Source organism: Rhinoderma darwinii, chromosome 3 (assembly GCF_050947455.1).
Source record: "Rhinoderma darwinii isolate aRhiDar2 chromosome 3, aRhiDar2.hap1, whole genome shotgun sequence".
Taxonomy (NCBI): domain Eukaryota; kingdom Metazoa; phylum Chordata; class Amphibia; order Anura; family Rhinodermatidae; genus Rhinoderma; species Rhinoderma darwinii.
In genome coordinates this window covers 127414531-127437416 of record NC_134689.1, presented here as the reverse complement: position 1 = coordinate 127437416, position 22886 = coordinate 127414531, and the positions used below count along the sequence as shown (strand labels likewise).

The window sequence follows — 22886 nt, the reverse complement described above, 5'->3', positions numbered from 1 at the left end:
ATGAAAAAAAAAATGGCAGCCCCCATAGTGAAGTAAAAGAAAGAAAAAAGTAAAACAAAAACACAAATAAATAAAATTTATTTTAATAACACACTAAAAGCAAATTTATATATATATATAAAAAAAAAAAATTTCCGCCACACCTGTCCTTTAACATGTAACTTTGACCGCAGTCTCAATGCCATTGTGTATTATTAGTGTAGTTATATTGCGTTTGCCTATAATTGTGAATTCAATAACAATCAGACCTCATTTTAATAGTAATCAATGTAGAAATCCAGGGTTCACTTACTTTTTCTTGCAACTGAGGCTAGCATAGCAGTTACACATTTGTGAAACATTATTGTTTAAATAAAGTCTTCTAACGATTTGGCCTTTGGGGAGAAACATGGCCTGGAGGACTTTTCGACCAATCGTCTCATCTGGTACATCTCCAAGTGCTGCTGTCATGAGGGACGCTTTGGAAAATAAGAATTATTTTCACCGGTATTTTGGTTACCATGGTGCTTTAAAGAATTTGATTTTCCCCTCCCTTGGTTTATCGGTTTGTTTTATATCTGAAGTAACATGTTAAATAAAATGGAGGTGCAGCATCCTACTGATGTGATTGGGAAAACACTGGTGGTAGGGGCCTTTTAGACTCAGTTCCTTTTACAGAGGTCAAGGGTCAACCTCCAGGTGATACTGTCATGATTGAGTCATGGAAACCGAATAACCGGTGAGACGAATTCTCATTTTGCGATCTCAGAAAGCTGGTTTATGCCACAACTGGTATCTATTTTGAGAGCGAGATCTAAGGTTTGCATCCCATAGAGCTCACTTTAGGCACTTATCTGTTTTCTTTTCACTTTCTGCTGCCAATGGAAGATTTTTAAAGACTGAAGGATTCACAGGTAATTATTTGATAAGTCGTTTCATCAAAAGATCCATCTTAGTTGAACAAATTATGCAATCCAAATAAATAAAGTGCAGATTGGGACCCATTAATGTTGAAGTCCAGAATGACTTTCTCCTATAAGCTGCTATTCCAATTGGGGTTATACAGTAGCTCCTGGTAAAGTTGCATTTTAAAGAACACTCCAGACACAACTGATACATTGTTTTGCTTAGTGCAGGGCTTGAAGAGTTTTATAATATAATATATTTAAAGAACACTAAAGGGAATCCATTTATCATGCCCCCTCATCAGACCCTGCACCATAACAGACCATAACAGTGTGCCTTGTGTTCTTTTTACTACTTATTACCTATTTAGTCAGTGTACATCTCATTAAAATTTTCAATATGTATATGTTTTCTTTTTGTTTCTGTTTTACACCCTTCTTCTACAGTACTTGCGTGATATTAGATTATATTCTAAGGGGCATGTTCACATTAGCATTGAGTTCCGTCAGACCTTTCCGTTAGGGGAACCTATCAACGGAAAGGCAAATGGAAAGCATTAGAAACTGAAGCATTGTCATTGAAAACAATTCTAATGCTAACGGAAAGCTATGGTTTCCGTTCGCCTTTCTGTTGATGGGCTCCCCTAACGGAACCTATTAACGGAACCTAACGCTGATGTGAACACACTGTTCTTCTAGGACGTGTATAATGGATGATCGTATAGGCATCAATGCATTCCCTTTAAAATATGGACACATACTCTCCATCCTCAACAGTTTTTGGACACCCAAACACAACATCCATGTGTGTTTTTTTTTTTTTTTATATATATATATATATATATATATATATCCAGATATATTGTTAGACACTTTATTTAAATTTCTAAATCAAATACATGTTACATTTTTGAAAAGTTTACAAAATAAAAATTCAATGTGAAAAATGTCAATTGGCAGTTCTGGTACAAAGTCCAGTTCTACAGTTCTTTCTAGTGTTAATGCTGTATGAGCCTGATCCAGGTATTCGTGATATGGTGCTTAGCTGCTGACAGTGTTATTATGGCTGTAACCTAGATGCCCAGTTTCAGCAACACTATGACGTCCAGCTTCTTTCTTAAACTGCTCTGGAAAACGTAAAAACTGGCAACCACAGTGCAGCTTTATGTTAGACGATCTTGATAAGTGAAGGCCAGTTCTTTATTTTTTGTAACATTTATAACCTTTTGCCACCACAGGCATTTTTTTTTTTTCCTCCTCGTCTTCTAAAAACCATCGTTTCTATTTTTCCATCTATATAGCCGTATGTTGGCTTGTTTTTTGCGGGTTAATTTGTCGTTTTCACAGCACCATTTGTTGTGCCATATAATATCTTGGGAGACTGGAAAAAAATACTGTGTGGGATGGAATGGGAAAAAAACGAGTAATCTCTGTTATGGTTTCGTTTTTGAAGAGTTAAGTGTGCGGTAGAAATAATGACGTTCTCTTTATTCTGCGGGTCAATACAATTACAGAAAAAACGAATTTATCATTTTTTTTCTGTTTAACTACTTTTGCAAAGAAAAAAAGTAATTATTAAAAAAAGCGTGTTTTGTGTCCCCATATTCTGAGACCCTTAACTCACTTTTTTTTCTTTTTCCGCCGATTAAGGGCTTGTTTTTTTGCTGGGCGAGGTGTTGTTTTTATTGGCATCATTTTATACGTACAGCTTTTTGATCACTTTTTTATTTTTTTGTGGGAGATGACACCAAAAAAAACAGCAATTCTGGCGGTTTTATTTTATTTTTTTATGGCGTTCACCGTAATACCAATTATGTTTGTGTGTTTTTTGTTTTTTTTTTACATTACTTTTGGGAGTTTATGTGAAATGGGTACTTTTAACCGAGTCCAATTAGGCCTTTCCTCTGGCAGAAGGCTGGTAGACTTTGGGGTCTTCATTGGGCCCCCTAGCCGCCATAACCGCTATTGGAACCCTGCAAACGCGTTGCAGGGGGAGGAGGCGACAGGCTATAGGTGGGGCCGTCCCCTTTTTTTAACGGCTTAGATGCTGTGGTTATTATTGACCACGACATCTAAGTTGTTAAACGTGATAAGTCCTCTCCGATCCTGTCCATTGCAGTGAAGTTTCAGCTGTAACATACAGCCGACACCCGCTTATCATGGAGCAGGCTTCGCCAGTGAGTCCGCTCCATACTTCCCCTTCTTGGCTGTGTCGTAACCCTATGTCAATTGTCGGAAAAGGTTTAAACACGTAAATAAAAAACGACAGCAGTTTGAAGACCTACTTGATTTTGCGTGTGAAACCAGCCTTATCCATTGTATGTCTTTTTTTTTTACTAAAGATTCCTATGACTGGATTGCCACTAAAAGTTATTCCACTTATAGGGATTGTGGCAGGATCAATTTACTCATGTAGCAACTATTTTCGAGTCATTCTCAGTGGTGGAGTAGGGAAAAATGGATCTACTGTAGCAGTAAGTATATTTTTCAATTACTATGTGTTACATATGCCATTTTCTACATTGATTTAATGTAAAAGTGGATTACAGACATTAAATATATTGGGTCAGAATAAATACATTAGTTTGTGGCTATTGCAAAGACTAATGCAAAGATTAGTCAAAATGCCGACACAACCACTGACCAAATTCACATTTGCGTATGGAAGAAAAATTAGCAGGAACTGTTTTCTTGAATTCCACATCTAGGTTTCCGGAACTCCCAATCATTGACATGGAGATGAACTGTGCATGCATAGTAACTTATTCGCTATTACTATATAATGGACTTCTAACTGGATAACAGATCTTTTTATATGCTTGGGAACCATTTACAGAGACTTTCTAGTCAGGAACAATTTGGATGTAACCAGGATAGAGAAGGAAATGAAAGGTCCAGATGTAAAGAGTATATCAGAGTCTACAATTTTAGAAACTGACATCTTACAGGTCTTCCTCAAATAGTCCAAAACAAAAACTAGTGTCATATGTATCCGCAACTCTGCTTGTGAGGTCAACATTGCGGCGTTATCTTTTTAAATAAAGTAAAAAATTGAGTTGTGCCGACCATCCTGCACAACCCAAATAGGTGAGTTGATTACCACTATTCTCTCACGTTTTACCACTCCTGTCATTTCACCCCACGAATCTCGATGATATTTACCTTAGTGGTGCGCCTTTTAATTTTTTATTTTTTTAAAAATTTCCTTCCATTTTATACTGCACTATATTGCAGTATATCATGATACTGACACATTCCTTTTGAATCTCGCGTCATTCAAGGTGTTTTAAACGGGCAGAGTCAAAGTGATCTTTGATTCCGCCCGTTGCAGTGAGGTGTCGGCTGTATAACACAGCCGTCACCCGCTGCGTATGGAGCAAGTTCAGCCTGTGACATGTTGTTAAGGGGTTAATGCATCGATCTGAATTATAAATAATATACGTCAGCTGATCATTACTTTTTTCCCCTAAGGGTCACAGCATATGTATGAGGCAGAAAAATACAAGTTTGATTTAAAGGGAAAACCGCCTTTGAATCCAGGTGTTTTGGAGCTGATTTTCAAAGCATTTTTGGTGTTTGAAAATCAGCTTTTGTGTATTTTGAATTGTGTTTTGAGGCATATTATTTGTAGTGTCAATGGAAAATCAGCTGCAAATCACCTCAAGAAGTGACATGCCACTACTTTTTACGAGGCTTTTATTTTAATTCAGTAGCATAAAGGTAAGTCTCATATGAACTACAGTGTATTTCATATTAAAATCAAAGGAAATCTGTTTGCAGGCATATTTCAAGTGTATTTTGGAGCGTAATACAAGGGTTTTACGCTCTGAAATATGCCTGAAAATAAGCTGTGTAAATCTACCCTAACAAAGAAACGTATTTGAAATAACAAAGTGGCAGATACACTGCGGTGTCTGGGTCTAGAATGTTTCTGAAAAATGTCAAATTGTGGCACGATTTTGATGTTTGTAATTACTTGTCTTTAAAAAGGGAGTGTGGTTTAAAGGACGGCTTAAAATGCACAAAAACTGGTGCAAAATAAGCCAATAAAATAAGTGGTAAAAGTAAGCGAAAAGTGTAACAGGTTATGCAAGATGCACCAAAATGATCATACATCATGCACTACTGTGATAAATTTGGTGCATTTTGTGACTTCCTGGTCTAAATTTATGCTAACAATTAGACAATATTTGTAAATGTTGGCCAAACTGTGAGTGTAAAAGAGTTCTTTGGTACAACAAGGAAACTTACTGTATGTAAAATGTAGATCAAATGAAAAGAAGGTTGATGACACGTTTTTGCATCCTGTTGAAAGATACTGCTCTCTTTTAGGATTAGAAAAATGGTACCTTTAACCCCTTAATGACCAAGCTATTTTTTACGTTTTCCCATCGTCTCATTCAAAGAGCTGTAACTTTTTTATTTTTACGTCGACGTAGCTGTATAAGGCCTTGTTTTTTGCGGGACAAGCTGCAATTTTTAATAGCACCATTTTGGGGTACATAGAATTTATTGATTAACTTTTATTAACTTTTTTTTGGGGAGGGAGTAGAAAAAAACCTGCAATTTCGCCACACTTTTTGCGTCCTTAACCTATGCCGTTTACATGATATAAATAACACTAACTTTATTCAGCGGGTTGTTGCGATTGCAACGATACCAAATTTATTTAGGTTTTGTATGTTTTACTACTTTTACACAGTGAAAGGCTTTTTTTTTGCGGGAAAACTTGTTGTTTTTATTGGTACCATTTTGAAGTAAATGCGACTTTTTAATTAGTTTTTATCAAATTTTTTTGAAGGCAGGATTCCAAGAAAACCGCAATTTTTGCATTGTTTTTTATTTTTTTACGTGCGGGTTAAATTTAACGACTCTCTGCTCTGTTTATTTATTCCGATGCAGCGCCGTAAAAAGGTTATTGCATCGGAATAAATCCGGTTAGTGGCCGCCGTAAAAACACTATGGGGCGGTCAATAACGGGTTAAAATAGAATGCAACAGGATGCCTATCCTGTTGCATCCTATTGCCATTGGCTTTTATTGTACGAAGAAAACTGGGTCCATCTCGATCCTGTTCAGAATCCGGACAGATGAGGGGAGCCCACATTTTTGTGTCCTGCTGCATCCTGTTTCAATTATAAATGTTTCCAACACAAAAAGTACCTTTCAACAGGATGCAAAAACTTGGTATGAATTTATCCTGAGAGAGTTCTTAATACCTTCTGTACAACAGAAATAAGTGTTTGGTTTGTCCTCCCGTAACAGAATTGCTGTGTATTTTCAGTCTGGAATTGCAGACGGAAAAGGTGGATGAGATTTTAAAAATTTCATCCACACGCTGCGTAAAAATTCAGTCCATAAATTCACCTGCGGTGCGTAATTGTAGTAAAGCAGCATGTCAATTACTGCTGCGGAAAGTGAACTGATTTCCTGCGTTTTTCAGGATGTACTGTGGAATTTGCTGCGAAATTTCTTACAGGGGTAGAAATAATATCACAGGAAGAAGAAATATCACCATCACACAACCCTTGAAAAAAAACGCAGCAAAGCTCTGCTCTATTTTCTGCAGTAAAAAACGCAGAAAATGTACTGCAGCAAATCCGTTACGTGTGGACAAGCCCTACTGGTGATGGGCCACTTTGGAGCTAGGGATTTACAGAGTGCAAAAAATTGATGAGGCAAAACGTTTAGTGCTCTATTTTGCTAAATATTGTCATCCCCATTATGAGAATATGTGAGGTCACATGATTGCCAATCAGCTGCCATCATGTAAAGGAATCTGCTAAATGATGTATTCTAAGACGGCTGAACATGGACAGCAAACCTAATGAGCATTAGCTCATGAGCAGCAATTTTTATAAATGTATAGAAAAATGCTAAAAAGAAATGTACAAAAATAACCTATTTCTACCTTCTGACAGGGAACAAGTGTATTATCTCCTGGTCTTCATATTGCACTCGTTCTCATATTGGGACTAATGATTTACAAAAAGTCAACAACAGACTTATTCTACAAACATCCATGTCTTTACACCTTAACCTTTGGGTTTGTGAGTGCCAAAATCACAATTAAGCTTGTGGTAAGTCTCTGCGTGGTGTTTTTTTTGTTTTTGTTTTTTTGAACGGTCAACTATATTGTGGAACAACTTAACACTTGTATCACTTGAAGTTTACAAAATAGGGTAGAACAGCATATGCTTTATATTTAATTATCCTAAAGACTTTTTTTTTGTTGTAAATATAATAAACCTGTATAATTCGTAGAAATTATTATATTCTACAATGACTGAAGCATAAATTAGTATTACATCTGTCCCGGTCTGCTGAAAAACAAAGATGGCATTATTTTGAGAGTAGTCTTTGTTCCATCAAAAGTTTGCTGTATATCAAAGAATTAATAACTTTTTAATTTAAGAATATTCCTTTAACTATATAAATGTGTGTGTGATTTATGGTGTTCTATATTCACAACTTCTAATAATTTCTTTCAGTTGGCCCATATGACCAAAACCGAACTGTATCTTCAGGATTCTGCATTTATTGGACCAGGCCTTCTATTTCTTGATCAATATTTCAACAGTTTCATTGATGAAGGCATTGTTTTATGGTTGGCATTCGTAAGTAGTTCTTATTGTAATGATGCCTGATCCACAAACTAATGTCCCCAATTTGTGTATATTAGAGTAGTAAAATTGCAAAACTTTAGGTTTCGATAAAAGCTTAATAATGAACTTTGTTATGTTAAATTGTAAAGCAAAGTTTAATTCTTAATGTGACATTCGCTTTATTTCAGAATTATAAATAGTCAGGATTGTACCTTTTTAAAAACAATAATCACATTGTACGAAGATGGGAGATCCTGAACGCGTGTTTTAATGTAATTTTTTATTTACAGTAAAGTAGTATTGATCACAGCTTTCAAATCTAATACTTTTTTTAGTTTTTTTGCTAAATTTGGGCTATGCAAAACCAGCCACCGTACACTTCTCAAAGTTACTGTACCAAGATAGAACCCTACTACATGGTGTATTGATTCTGTCCTCTGCTGACCTTGGACTTTGTCATTTAAGCCTTTGCCGCTGCAGACATTTTTCAGTTTTTCAAAAGCCATATTTATTTATTTTCGTCGACATAGGGCTTGTTGTTTGCGAGATGAGTTGGAGTTTTTAATGGCACCATTTAATGTACCATATAATCTACTCGAAAACTAAAAAAACTATTTGCAGGATGAAAAATCTGATTCTTCCATGTATTTTTTGGGTTTAGTTTATACGTCGTTCACCATTCAGTAAAAACATCATTTTTACCTTATTCTGCCAGGCAATACTATTGCGACGATACCAAATTTTATATAGTTTTTATGATTTACTTAATTTACAAAGAAAAAAATGTTTAAAAAAAATACTTTGTATTGTGTGTCGCCATATTCTGAAACCCATAACTTTTTTATTTTTCTGTCGATAGAGATGTGTGAAGGCCAGTTTTTTTATGGGGCGAGTTGTAGTATTGATTTACTTTTTTATTTTACTTGGGAGGTCTGGTGACAAACGAAACTGCTAGACGTGCTGTTTTTCAGTTAGCTTTTTTTACGGCGTTAAATGTGATATAATTAGTATTATATTATGCGGCGATTACGACTTTGAATTTTTCCTCTAAAGTAATTTAAAAAAAAATTTTTTTTTTTTTTACTTAACATTTTTTTATTTTTGTACATTATTTCAAACTTTAGCAGTTTTTTTTATTTTACTTTTAAAGTCCCCGTAGGACTTTAGCATGCGATCACTTGTACAGTACACTGCAATACCATGTATTTTATTCACTGTGCAATAGTAAATATACGTGGTTTTTCCCTTGAGTAATATATGTGTTTCACTGGATGAATACCAATGGGAATTTTTTGGTTAGAACCTAACCTTTAATGTGAGATTTATTTCTTTTTTAAGCAATTTCAGATAGTGATACAATTGTATCCATAAGGTTCGTTCACTAGCGCTTGCGCACTTTACATTGACATATGTAATAAGTTCAGACAGGACAAGGATGAGATTTAAATGGTTAATACCATCACACTCTAGTATTTATAATTTATTTTAGCATTTTCCTGGTTTTTATTTATTTTTATATTTTTTTATAGTTATTCAAAAAATATTATGTTTAAATATTTTTGTTCCAAGTTGGGACCGGTACCCTCCTTGTCACAAGGTGTGTGCCAGGAACTGAAGCAACATGAGCAGCTGCTCTAGGAGTTCCTCTATATGAATCTCTTGTATTTCAGCTACTGCTGCTATAGAGATGTCTGTGCAGCTCCCTTGTTAGCAGATCAGCTGCTTTATCAAGCCCAGTGTGTGCCAGTAGCTGATACAGCTTCAGCTGCTGCTGCTGTGGATTCCACTGTGAGGATCTCGTGTTTAGCAACACACTAATCCTGCCTATCTGTAGTTATCTAGCCCTACGCGTTTCCTTACTCATAAGTAACTCTGCAGTAATTCATCAGGGGCTCACAGAGTTAATAGATTAGACCTTCTGGCATTCCAGAGGTCTGTGTAGACAATGCACTGATTCTATGATCAAACATGGACATAGTTGCTAGCCACTGTCAGTGGCAAAGTGTTCTGTCTTTTAAAGACCGAGTACCCTCCTCCTCATGATCTGCTAACAAGGGAGCTGCACAGACATCTCTATAGCAGCAGTAGCTGAAATACAAGAGATTCATATAGAGGAACTCCTAGAGCAGCTGCTCATGTTGCTTCAGTTCCTGGCACACACCTTGTGACAAGGAGGGTACCGGTCCCAACTTGGAACAAAAATATTTAAACATAATATTTTTTGAATAACTATAAAAAAATATAAAAATAAATAAAAACCAGGAAAATGCTAAAATAAATTATAAATACTAGAGTGTGATGGTATTAACCATTTAAATCTCATCCTTGTCCTGTCTGAACTTATTACATATGTCAATGTAAAGTGCGCAAGCGCTAGTGAACGAACCTTATGGATACAATTGTATCACTATCTGAAATTGCTTAAAAAAGAAATAAATCTCACATTAAAGGTTAGGTTCTAACCAAAAAATTCCCATTGGTATTCATCCAGTGCAATACCATGTATTGTGCTATTTACCAGCTCCTATTAAGTCCTGCCGAGGGTGACGGAGGGGGCCCTCCCTCTCTGTATCTGCTTAGATGCTATGATCGCTATCGGCCACGACATCTAAGTGGTTAAACTGCCAGGCTTTGCATTCTCTCCGATCCCGGCCATTACAGTGAAGTGTCAACTGTATGTTACAGCCGACACCTGCTGAGTAAGGAGCGGGCTCAGCACGTCCCATACTCCTTCTTCCCAGCATTGACATACAGTTACGTCAAATGTCGGTAAAAGGTTGAAACTAGTGTCTTGTTGACAGGATTTGTATTATTTACAGTTGTGCTCCGAGGCCCCATTGGCTTTTGGCTATTAGGACTAAGGGTACAAAACAGCATGAATTTGAATACTGGGGACACTTGGGGTCGGTTTGCGGTATGGTATGATGGATATACAAGTAAAATAAAATCCAAAGGTTTTTAAGATTATAAAACGTAACAGGTCTCTGGATACAGACTAGAGAAATTTGTAAATGTAGTTCAATGTTACGGAGAATCTTGAAAAACGATGTTAGTTTTGTTTGTTTTTTGTTGTCGTTTAGAACTGTGATTTTAATTATGTAACTTTATCATTTCTATATGTTGACGTTCTGGACTGTAAAATGGTTGCATTTACTCTAATACTTGTAAACCGCAAATTGCAAAGTCCAGTCCCACATCAATAAACAGTAGGATTCAGTACATATATAACACTAAGTTGATATTAGATATAATATTTTGTCTATATATACATATTAATGTGTTTTATGTTTGTTTCAAAGCTTGTATTGTAAGTGCCTATTGTATCACACAAGAGAGAGAAATTTAACATGAAATGTCTGAATTTTATTGTATACCATATTTTTCGGACTATAGGACGCATTGGGACCATTAGACGCACCCATAATTGAAACCATAAGAGGAGAAAAATATTTAATTTGTTTTACTGTATGTTTCCTATGGCTAATATTCAGGTGATACCATAGATACCTTACCACAGTGCCCCAAAACAATGCCAGCCCTAGAGATACAAGATATTGGCTGCTATAGTGCCCGAACCCTACCCTGAACTCGCCAGACATCCGGGGCGAGGAGAGGCAGGGGTTAATGGTGATAAATCTGCTCTTCTTGCTGCACCATTCAAAATTTACTTTGCTGTGTATGCAAATGTCTGTTATTTGCTCACTGAACAGTCAGATTATACAGAATTCCATGTTTAAGATGTGACTGTTCAGTGAGCAGATAACAGAGATTCTGTACATGCAGCACAGGACATGCTGCTTCCATAACACCTCTGTAATGGATTTGCCTGACACAGCTTCTGTGTCGATGCCCATGATTAATCAGCCTGCCTCTGTGCCTAGGTCTGTTAGAGTGATTCGTTCTGTTACCACTCAGGCTGGGAGGCTGAGGAGTGGGAGAACCTATCACAGCCTGGTCAGACGGAGCTAGCTAACGCCCTCTGTCTATTTATACCCTCATTTCCTGCTCCTCCTTTGCCTGTGATTCTGTCTGGTTTCCTGGCTCTGCTGCTCCTGCTTGTACTATTGTCCTCTGCTTCAAATTGACCCTGGCTTTACTGACTAATCTCCTGCTCTGAGTTTGCTACCTCGTACACTCCTGGTTTGACTCGGCTCGTTCACTACTCTTGTTGCTCACGGTGTTGAGTGGGCAACTGCCCCATTTCCCCCTTAGCTTCTGTGTACCCTTATCTGTCGGTCTATCGTGCACTTATTGAGCGTAGGGACAGTCGCCCAGGACGGGCCGTGCAAGTAGGCAGGGACTGAGTGGCGGGTAGATTAGGGCTCACCTGTCTGTCTCCCTACCCCGTCATTACAACCTCCCTGCAAGGACCTTTTAATCATGGAGCTCAGTCTCCTGCTTCTTCATACACTGCCAGCTGCCTGCATTCAGACTATTAGACACAGCACAAGATTACAGCATAGTTTTAAGGATGAAAATGCATCGAATAGTCTGAAAAATATGGTATTTATTGATATTGAACTTCACTGTGTCAGATACCATATTTTTTCTAAATAACTTTTCTAAAATAATGTGTATTTCAGAATACAGTATTGATACGTGTAACTTAACTGGCCTTTTTTTTTTTTGTAGGCTATCTCATTGTTTGAATTGCTGAGATACTGCATAGGGGTTTGCCTGCAAATAGCAACACATCTGCGAATATCAGTCTTCAGAATCCCTCCTATGCCAGCTGCAGAGCAGGTTCAAAATCAAAACCATAGTGATTGACTGCTAAAACAAGTGGAGGAAAAGAAACATTGAGCAATTGTTGCATGCTGAGCTTGTAGTACTAAGCAGAAAAATAAAGATTAAATGAGATGCAAATTAATTATTGTCTAACTTGGCAATTAGTAATCTTGAATTAAGCAAAAGATAATTGAAAATTAATCCATTGGAAGATATGCACAATTACCTTTCCCACATCCATCTTAAACAATAAAGAGATGAGGGATATTGCTATGGAAAAAAATACCTCTCTCCTTTTTTTGTTTGGTTCAGAGATGTAGCTTTTTATGTTTTGCAATTTCCAATTGTTTGGATATTGATGGCACTGTGTAAACCGCAGAATGCATTTTGTTAGTGGATATAACTGTTGGTTTAACAAACCATTACTAAAACATTTTTAAATAGTTTTTTACAATCTACTATTTTATGAATGCAAATGGACTTACTCTTGAGGTAATTGTTTAATTTTTTTTTCCCAGTTACATGAAATTTAGTTTCTTCTCCTCCATATAAGCAGTTCTAAATTTTGGCATTTTATAGTGAGAGAAAGTTTGTTTCTATATTTTTTTTTGGAAGCGACATAATAAACAAAGAATTCCGAAATTTCAGAAAATTTTACTTTGCAAGGATTGCAAATTCCCATGAGTGACCTGAGACGATGCTGGACAACAGATTTTATTTTTATTTTTTTTAGTTTGATGATAATCACAGTACTAAAACAAATGTACAGTATTAATAAACTGGAAAACAATCTTTTTAAGAAACATATTTGTGCTGTCTATACCCGCATACTCTGTGAAGCTGAATAATTTATTTTCATTTTATAAAAGAGGAAACAAAACAAAAAAAAGTTTAATTAGATTTAATTGTTTTTGTTTAATAAATGTTTTCTTAAATATGCATTACGGTGTTGTGCTTGAAATTGTGCACACTAGACTACAACTAGCAAAAAGACAAAAAATTGTTGTCATGCTATGTGTGAAAGAATAGCGTAAGTCAGAAAATATTTAAGGAAATGAACATGCAGTGTGTAAAAGTGATTTGTTCAATATTTTTGTTATAGAGCTCAGAAGCATTGCGTGTTCACTAGGGTCAGTGGAATTATATTTACTCACAGACACGAGCTGCTAAATTAAACTGTAGTCCAGTCAGTCTGCAGAACCATTAAATATCTAGTTAAATGCAAAAAGATGTGTTTGCTTGGTATCTGCATACAGTAAAGTTATACAATTTACTTTCCCCTGCCCCCCAAAAAAAACATACACAGGGATTGATTTATATAGTAATGTAAAAAAAAATAGATAAATGTGGGTTTATGAAAGTAAAAGAATGGTATTGCAGCTCATCAATTTTGAACTTGAATGGCGGCCCATGGCCAAGAGTCGTGCTGTTTCTGGGTAAAAGAAAGCAAACTCTCTTTCTACTTTTATAAAACCCCTTTGACAAATATTTGTGTTTTAGACATAACCTATACATAACATTGCACTATTTAGTAGAGTAAACCAAACCTAACTTTATAAATCATGACTTGAAATTCAACTTTGTAAATTTGGTGGATAATTATATATTATATGTTATATAGGTACAAGTTATTCCGTCAGGGATCCATCAGAATAACATTGACTGAAGAGACTTTCGAACACTTGCCATCTCTTGCTGTTGCTGGCAGAAGAAAAAGTACAAATATGTTAAACTATTTTTATACCTCTCTCATATTTTCATAATAAAGCTTATGACAAAAAAAATAATTCTGCGCAATGGTGTCATCACAATAGATTATTTTGAGTGACTTCTATAAAGACCTTAACTTACAGTGTCCATCAATATTTTCTTTTGTAGCATAGCCATTTCCTTTTTGAGCTCATTCTGAGCACCAGTTAAGAGGTTTTCATTGTTCTTTTCTAGTTCTTGCATGCTCTAAAAAAAAAAAATAATGTAAAAATATCTACAAATGCATATTCTCACGTGGTGGATTTACAAATACAGTGCGATGCAAGTTAATAAGGTTGTTAAAACCCCATTTACACATTGTAGAAAAAAGTCTGCATAGATTTTAGGGCTTGCTGAGAATATTGAAATCTGCAGCATGGTCTACTGTGCTGCAAAAAGGTGGCAGATTTAGCCCTGGATTTCAACCTTGCCATTACAGAGAGTGGGAAATCCATGTGAAAATCTGTGGGAGTATAGTTTAGATTTCATGGTCGATTTGCTGCTAATTTTAGCCCATGGCCCAAGGAGGAAGAAGACTGGAAAAATGTTATATAAATATTTAGAAAATATATAAATATTTATTTTAAATCACAGATGTTGCCGTTCCCCCTTAGTCACCACCAATATGCCTTTGTATGTCTGTCACTAACAGTCCTCAGGCTCGACTGCCACGCGAGGGTCCCATTCAGGCTGGGGTGGTTGCCTGGCTGTCTGATGAAATATGGGATCCTGCTCTAATTGCCCGGATTGGGGGTACCTATGAACCCAGCTGTTTAGCCCCTTATTGACGCAGCCAAAGTCGCCGGTAACCTTAGCCTGATTCCCATGTACTCCAAAATGGTACCAAAGAAAACTACATCTCATCCCGCAAAAAACAAGCCCTTAAACGGTTACATTGATGGAAAAATAAAGATAGTTATGGCTCTTTGAATGAGACTATGAAAAAAAAAATGGCTTAGTCACTAAGGACTAAAATAGGCTGCTAAAGTAGTTATGTGCAACTATTTTTAATTTTTATTTTTTAAACCTCCTTCTCTGACATATACAGTGGAGGCTGGGAGGAAAGATATGGAGCGGACTCATGGGATGAGCCAGTCTATAAGTAGAGTGTGCTGGCTGTATCCCACTCATTTAACCCCTTAGATGCCACGGTAAATAGCGACCATGGCAGCTAAGCCATTATAAAGAGGGTTATAGCCGATATTTGTCATGTCCCCTGGGGCGACTGATGGAAATAGATATACAGTTAAAAAATAAAATTATTTATATATACATTACCGTTCAAAAGTTTGGGGTCACCCAGACAATTTTGTGTTTTCCATGAAAACTCACACTTATATTTATCAAATGAGTTGCAAAATGACTAGAAAATATAGTCAAGACATTGACAAAGTTAGAAATAATGATTTTTATTTGAAATAATAATTTTCTCCTTCAAACTTTGCTTTTGTCAAAGAATGCTCCATTTGCAGCAATTACAGCATTGCAGACCTTTGGCATTCTAGCTGTTAATTTGCTGAGGTAATCGGGAGAAATGTCACCCCATGCTTCCAGAAGCCCCTCCCACAAGTTGGATTGGCTTGATGGGCACTTCTTGCGTACCATACGGTCAAGCTGCTCCCACAACAGCTTGAGATCTGGTGACTCCATTACAGATAAAATACCAGCTGCCTGCTTCTTCCCGAAAATAGTTCTTGCATAATTTGGAGGTGTGCTTTGGGTTATTGTCCTGTTGTAGGATGAAATTGGCTCCAATCAAGCGCTGTCCACAGGGTATGGCATGGCGTTGCAAAATGGAGTTATAGCCTTCCTTATTCAAAATCCCTTTTACCTTGTACAAATCTCTCACTTTACCAGCACCAAAGCAACCCCAGACCATCACATTACCTCCACCATGCTTGACAGATGGCGTCAAGCACTCTTCCAGCATCTTTTCAGTTGTTCTGCGTCTCACAAATGATGTTCTGTGTGATCCAAACACCTCAAACTTCGATTAGTCTGTCCATAACACTTTTTTCCAATCTTCCTCTGTCCAATGTCTCTGTGCTTTTGCCCATATTAATCTTTTCCTTTTATTAGCCAGTCTCAGATTTTGCTTTTTCTTTGCCACTCTGCCCTGAAGGCCAGCATCCCGGAGTCGCCTCTTCACTGTAGACGTTAACACTGGCGTTTTGCGGGTACTATTTAATGAAGCTGCCAGTTGAGGACCTGTGAGGCGTCTATTTCTCAAACTAGAGACTCTAATGTACTTGTCTTGTTGCTCAGTTGTGCAGCGGGGCCTCCCACTTCTCTTTCTACTCTGGTTAGAGCCTGTTTGTGCTGTCCTCTGAAGGGAGTTATACACACCGTTGTAGGAAATCTTCAGTTTCTTGGCAATTTCTAGCATGGAATAGCCTTCATTTCTAAGAACAAGAATAGACTGTCGAGTTTCACATGAAAGCTCTCTTTTTCTAGCCATTTGGAGAGTTTAATCGAACCCACAAATGTAATGCTCCAGATTCTCAACTAGCTCAAAGGAAGGTCAGTTTTATAGCTCCTCGAAACAGCAAAACTGTTTACAGCGGTGCTAACATAATTGCACAAGGGTTTTCAAGTGTTTTCTAATCATCCATTAGCCTTCTAACACAGTTAGCAAACACAATGTACCATTAGAACACTGGAGTGATGGTTGCTGGAAATGGGCCTCTATACACCTATGTAGATATTGCATTAAAAACCAGACGTTTGCAGCTAGAATAGTCATTTAGCACATTAACAATGTATAGAGTGTATTTCTGATTAATTTAATGTTATCTTCATTGAAAAAACTGTGTTTTTCTTTCAAAAATAAGGACATTTCTAGGTGACCCTAAACTTTTGAACGGTAGTGTATATATTGCGTGTTTGATGTGTAAAGCTAGTAATGAGAAAACTCCAATAGATTTGGGGGGGGAGCCTTTTTATAGTTCGCCTCAGGCAGCAGAGGGGCTAGGTTCACCCCATGGATACATGCAACTTTTTGATCACTTTTTATTTAAATTTTTCTAAGATAAAGTGACCAAAAAAACAGCAATTCTGGCAGTATCTTTTTTTTACGGAGTTCGCTGCGCGGGACAAATAACATAATATTTTTATAGTTCAGGTCGTTACATATGCGGCGAAACCAAATATGTATGGTGTTATTATTATTTTTCAATAATAAATGACTTGATAAGGGAAAAAGGGCGATTGTGTTTTATTTTATTACTTGAAACTTTTTACAACTTTTTATTTGAACTTTTTTTTTTTTTTTTTGCACGTTTTTTTAGTCCCACTAGGGGACTCGAAGGTCCAACTGGTTGATTGATGTTCTAATACATTGCGCTACCTATGTAGTGCAATGTATTAGAACTGTCAGTTGTTGACTAACAGCAAGCCGATCAGGATTTGCCTCTGGTCGGGGCCTAATCGGCTTCCGTAATGGAAGACAGAAGGCTATTGTTAGGCCTCCTAATGCCATAGTAGCAGTCCGCAGCCTTGCAATCGAATGGCAGGGCTGCCGATTTGCTACAAACCACTAAGAGGCAGCGCTCACTTTCAATCGGTGCCTCTAAGGGGTTAATGGCAGGAATCTGAGCTAGCTCCGGTTCCTGCCGTTACAGTGGGGTGTCCGCTGTAACATACAGCGAACACCCATTGTTGATGACGCCAGCTCACCTTCTCAGCCGGAAGCTGAGCCGGCGCTATCTTGCCGATGGTACCAGAAGCCTTTTAGGACCCGCCTCCGAGTGGGGCATAGGAGGCTTCTGTTGCTGGCAGACCAGTATTAGTCCTCCGGTTGCCATTGCAGCCACCGGCAACTCCGGTTGCCATTGCAGCCACCGGCAACCCAGCAATCACGCTGCTGGGGTGCCGGTGGCTAAAAACCCCTAACTTGCTGCGATCTCTGCAGCATCTGAGTGGTTAATCGGCCAGATCGGAGTCTAGCTCCGGTCCTGGCCGTTACATCAGTGAGCCAGCTGTAACATACAGCTGGCACCCGGCAGAGATGGTGCGGGCTCAGCTCCTGAGCCCGCACTATCATTGCGACATAATGGTACTGCGCTTTGCGGAAAGCCCTGCCACGACAGCGCCGTATATATATATATATGTATATATGTCGGGAAGGAGTTAATACAAATATGTACTAGATTCTTCTTTAACAGGAACCTTTGTAAACAAATTTAAATATCGGATGAGGTAACTGAACATACTGGATGATATTCATACTTGATATTCAGACTTCCAGGGGTGTTAGTACAGTACTTAGATGTCTTTATTTAACAATTATAATGTGAAATACCTTTAAGAACTGTTCATAGAGTTGCTTAATTGTTTTCAGTCTCTGGTTCTGAACTATTCTGGTCTGTTGAAAAAGCTTCTGTTGCTGACGGAACATATTCTATTTTTTGAGACAAAGGCAAATAAAGCTTTTAGGTTGCTGGAATCTAAGGGCGGATTTACACGAACGTGTAATACGTCCGTGCAACGCGCGTGATTTTCGCGTGATGTTAGTCTATGGGGCCGTGCAGACAGTTCATGATTTTCACGCAGCGCGTGTCCACTGCGTGAAACGCATGACATGTCCTATATTTCTGCGCTGTTCGTGCATCACGCACCCATTGAAGTCAATGGGTGCGTGAAAATCCTGCGCACCACACGGACGCACGTGATTCGTGCAACAGCAGTAAAACTATGAATGTAAACAAACATACAAACAGTGTCATAATGATGGCGGCTGCGCGAAAAGCACGAAGCCGCGCATCATATGGTGATGACACACGGAGCTGTTAGGTGCCTTTTGCACGTGCGAAACGCACATGCTCGTGTAAATCCGCCCTAAGGCTGGTCAGACACTTTAGACAGGTGTCAGTTGAATGCTATTACTCCCGACTCCTGCATACACATGCATTCTCGGCCAAGCGTGCATTTCTGTGGGGAGAAAGACGCTGCCAGAGTCAACTGGCAGCGGCTTATCTACTAATGAACAAAAGGATCCAGCATGTTAAAGTTCAATATGTCCAACCCTTCTCTCCCCCGACATCTGCCATTGCTGGAGAGTCGGGACGCCACCACACACAGTAGATGGTCGGTTCCGGCTAAATTGGCGGCTTTGCCAGACATGCATCTAACGTGTATGGCTAGCTTAATCCCTCAAATTCCTAAAAATAAAAATATATATATATATATACGCCTTATTCCTCAAAAAAAAAAAAATCTCCGCTATCCTTAACAAAATCCCTAGCTCTATGCACATTAATTTTCCGCTTAACTATACGCATTCCATCCCGCATCTTCCCAAACTAGCAGAGGACTGGAAGCCGTTTTCCATAACTGCTTCAGGTTACATGAGTGGAGTCTCCCTGGTACTCTCCAACCCCTTTCTAAAATACCGCCTGTGACCACGCTGATTAGGTGTATTAGGAGACTAGGATATTACGCTCCTCAACATTGACATTGCAACATCAAGAATGCCAAGCTGTAAGGTTATGCAAATCGAGGAAGTAACAGGTGTCACTAAAACGAGCAAATTATAAAATTTTCAAGCACCTAGATCTAATCTGCGTTATGGGGAGGAGCATAAAAGCCAGATTGAAAGCAAAGTTTTTTAGCCACATAATACCTCAAGTGGCGTGGGATGATTGTGTGATGCCTCGTGTTCGTCGACGAGCCAGTTATCTCCACTTGTCGCAAACTGAGAGGGACAGAATCCTTGAACTGAGCAGCCTTGGTTTATCACTCCGGCATATCACTACGCACCTAGGCTGAGATGTCAGCACTGTTCAACGTTGTGTGTCCCGGAGGTTGGGAGAACAACAACAAACGGGAATGACAGCAAGAGGTGCATGGAGGCGAACCTCTGCACGCACATATCGTCTGATTGGAAGAATGATCCATTCTGTACTGCAAGTGAAATTGGATGTCACATACCAAGCCTAGGGTGACAACCAGTGTCTAAACAAACCATCAGAAGGAGTTTACACGACATTGTGCTACGAGACGGATTTCCAGCTACAGGTGTTCCATTTACCACACTCAACAGATCTCAAAGCCGATCATGGTGCGCAGCAAGTCTGCAATGGAGGCTGGAATGGAGGTCGATGAGCCCCACTTTTGTCTCGGACGCAATAGCCGAAGATTGGTCTGGTGACCACATGGGCAAAACCATGAAGAGGCCTTCAAAAGGGAACGTCTCACTAGTCCTACTCCTGGGATTATGGTGTGGGGTGGCATAATGTATGGTAGCCAGACCCCTCTAGTCTTCATTTCAGGTACACTAATAGTTTGGCGTTACATTGATTTGGTCGTGGAACCAGTGGTACGGCCATTTCTCCAAAGTGTCCCAGACGCCATTTTTCAACAGGACAACGCCAGGTCACATTTAGCTCGTGCTACTTTGAGCAGCCTGCACGGCCTAAACGTGCTACCATGGCCTGCAGCATCTCCAGACTTGTCTCCCATTGAGCAAATCTGGGACATCATTGGTCGGCAACTGTAAAGAGAGCTGCCGGCAGCCAATCTTGATGATTTTCATGCCCAAGTGCATTCAGCGTGGCATAACATTCCTCAAACAACCATTAATAACCACATTGATATCATGCGTGTATTTCTGCACATGGCGCTTATACTCCATACTGAATGAATCAAGATGTTTGGAATATTGTTTCCATTTTTGTATCATTTGCATGTCATTAACATGTCTATCGATCCTGTGATTTCCACAATTCCAAAACTTTTCCTTCTTGGTGTTGCAATTTCAATGAAGGACATAATTTGGATCAGATAGGGGCATCACACAGAAAAATTGCTGCACTCATGGTACATTTCTCTAGGATATGCCATCAATTTATGATCAGTGGGAGTCTGCCCTCTAGGACTCCACCGAACCTAAGAATGAAGGTTTGATTAAGCAATGCGTTCCCTTCTAAGTTTAACCTGCCCAGCACGTGACGAGGCGTCGCTGTGCAGGGAAAAACGGTAAAGGGGACGCATTGCTAAATCAACCCTTTATTCGTGGGGGTACCAGAGGTTGGGCATATGCCATCACTTTATCAGATGGGAATAACTTTAAGCTAATTCAAGTACATACAGGTCATCAGGGGATATGTAGAGCCTCACTTTTGGTTTTCATCCTTAAGGGTCAATAAGTAAACAATTGAAAAACTGGTGACAAATTGCTATTAGTTTCCACCGGTTTAGATCAATTGCAGAGGGGAAAAAAACACTGTAAAAAAAAGTGTACATAGCCTTATTTACATATACTATATGGACAAATGCATTGGGACACCTACACATTACACCTACAGATGCTTTTATGACATCTTATTCTAATGGGATTAATATGGAGTTAGTCCAACCATTTGGAGCTAAAACAGCTTTCACTCTCCTGGGAAAGCTTTCCACCAAATTTTGGAGTGTGTCTGTGGGAATTTTTGCTTATTAGTTTCGAAGAGAATTTGTAAGATGAGGATGGACAAGAAGGCATGGCTCGCATTCTCAGATCTAGTGACTATTTGAAATACCAATCACGCTTGATCGTGGAATATCTAGGAGTGAAGAAATGGCAGGAAACTGACTTGCTGCAACTGTGGCACCCTATTTCAGAACCATATTTGAATTCAGTGAGCATTTTAGAACTACTTATTCTTTCTCAAATGTTTGTAAAGGCAGACTGCATGGCTAGGTGCTTGATTTTATACACCTGTGGCAATGGGACTAAATGAAATACATGAATTCAATGATTAAGATTTTTGTTTTAATAATTTTGGCGATATAGTGTATATCCTATTTACATTCTAATACCCTATTAGAGGACCTTTCTAACAAAAAGGAATTTTCCATTTCTTTATTTAAAAAAAAATCACCAATTTATAAACAATGAAACTACTTTGAGATGAGAACCCAAATTTGCATTAAAATTTGTTCTTTTATTGGGGTGGTCTTCTTAAAGAAGATGGGAAGAATGCATAATATATGGTGGACATGAAAATCTGTCACAAGAAATCTGGTCTGTATAAGGGGATGGCCTTCTCAAAGAGGTGGTCTTTTGGAGAGGTTTTACTGTACTAGTATCGGTATAACAAATAATACATGTTATTACTGTCACTTTTTCTTCTTGCTCTTCTGAATTTTGCAAATCAACTTCCCATTGCTGGAATAATGCCTTAAATTGTTGTGAATACTCATTGTTCATCTTCTGCCTGTAATAAAACATCAATTCTGAAGGTTACTTAATACAACAGAATAAGTGCATTATTGGAGGTAGCTAGAAAATTTTATTTTTGTAGTCGCCATAAAATCTTTTTCTCATTGTATTAATTGGGGGACACAGCACTATGAGTGTAGGCCCTTGCCACTAGGTAGGAAGAAGTATTGGCTCTGACCAGTCGGTTGGCTCTGACCAGTCGGGCCGTACCTTTCCTACAAACATTGGCTAAATCAGTTTGTACAAGAAGCAGCAGGAGAAGACAAAACACTAACACGTGCACGGCCCTGGGGAAAAAAAACAAGCAAAGTAGCCAGAACAACAGGCCTTGGGCCTGAAACAAACTAAAAGCCTGCAGCACCCTGCGACCCAGACTCACATCAAGGGATTAAAATAAAAAAAGATGGCGCTCCATAGAGTGGAACCTTAGTGGGCTTAGATGAACTTAAGTAAAAGCAAAACTTCTCACAAGGTCAGGATGTGCTGCGCAGGCACAACTCTGTGAATAAGTGAATAGGCTGAAATGATGCAAGCTGTTGCTTACCCTGGTATCGGATCTGTGAGCAATGGCTGTGATCAGATGCAAACAATAGGAAGACAAAACAGGGCGATTGTAGCACTTCAAAACATCACAAACGGACTTTCAGGTAAAGATAGCGGTATTTAATGGGAAATAATGGACAATGTGTTTCGGATACAAACCGGAACCTTCATGAGG

General features: G+C 38.4%; 2 protein-coding genes across 6 annotated transcripts in view; one reads left to right on the top strand and one right to left on the bottom strand.

Annotated features, from left to right (window-relative positions):
- Positions 1-14003, top strand: part of CHPT1 (choline phosphotransferase 1) — a 47384-nt gene extending 33381 nt beyond the window's left edge. The window contains exons 5-9 of the mRNA XM_075856690.1: positions 3227-3358; positions 6805-6963; positions 7375-7500; positions 12121-12231; positions 13838-14003. Coding sequence (XP_075712805.1) covers positions 3227-3358; positions 6805-6963; positions 7375-7500; positions 12121-12231; positions 13838-13882 — 573 coding nt within the window. The 3' untranslated portion in view covers positions 13883-14003. The remainder of the gene's footprint in view (positions 1-3226; positions 3359-6804; positions 6964-7374; positions 7501-12120; positions 12232-13837) is intronic.
- The window catches only part of SYCP3 (synaptonemal complex protein 3), a 152684-nt gene that overhangs the window by 4014 nt on the left and 125784 nt on the right, over positions 1-22886 (bottom strand). For 3 of the 5 annotated variants that reach the window (XM_075856692.1, XM_075856691.1, XM_075856693.1), the window contains exons 6-8: positions 22064-22163; positions 18266-18364; positions 14068-14172 (exon numbers count right to left, since the gene is read on the bottom strand). In XM_075856692.1, the coding sequence (XP_075712807.1) occupies positions 14068-14172; positions 18266-18364; positions 22064-22163 (304 nt within the window). Of the gene's footprint in view, positions 1-12917; positions 13918-14067; positions 14173-18265; positions 18365-22063; positions 22164-22886 lie in introns of those variants that run through there. The other 2 variants (XM_075856694.1, XM_075856695.1) reach the window with 2 other exon arrangements.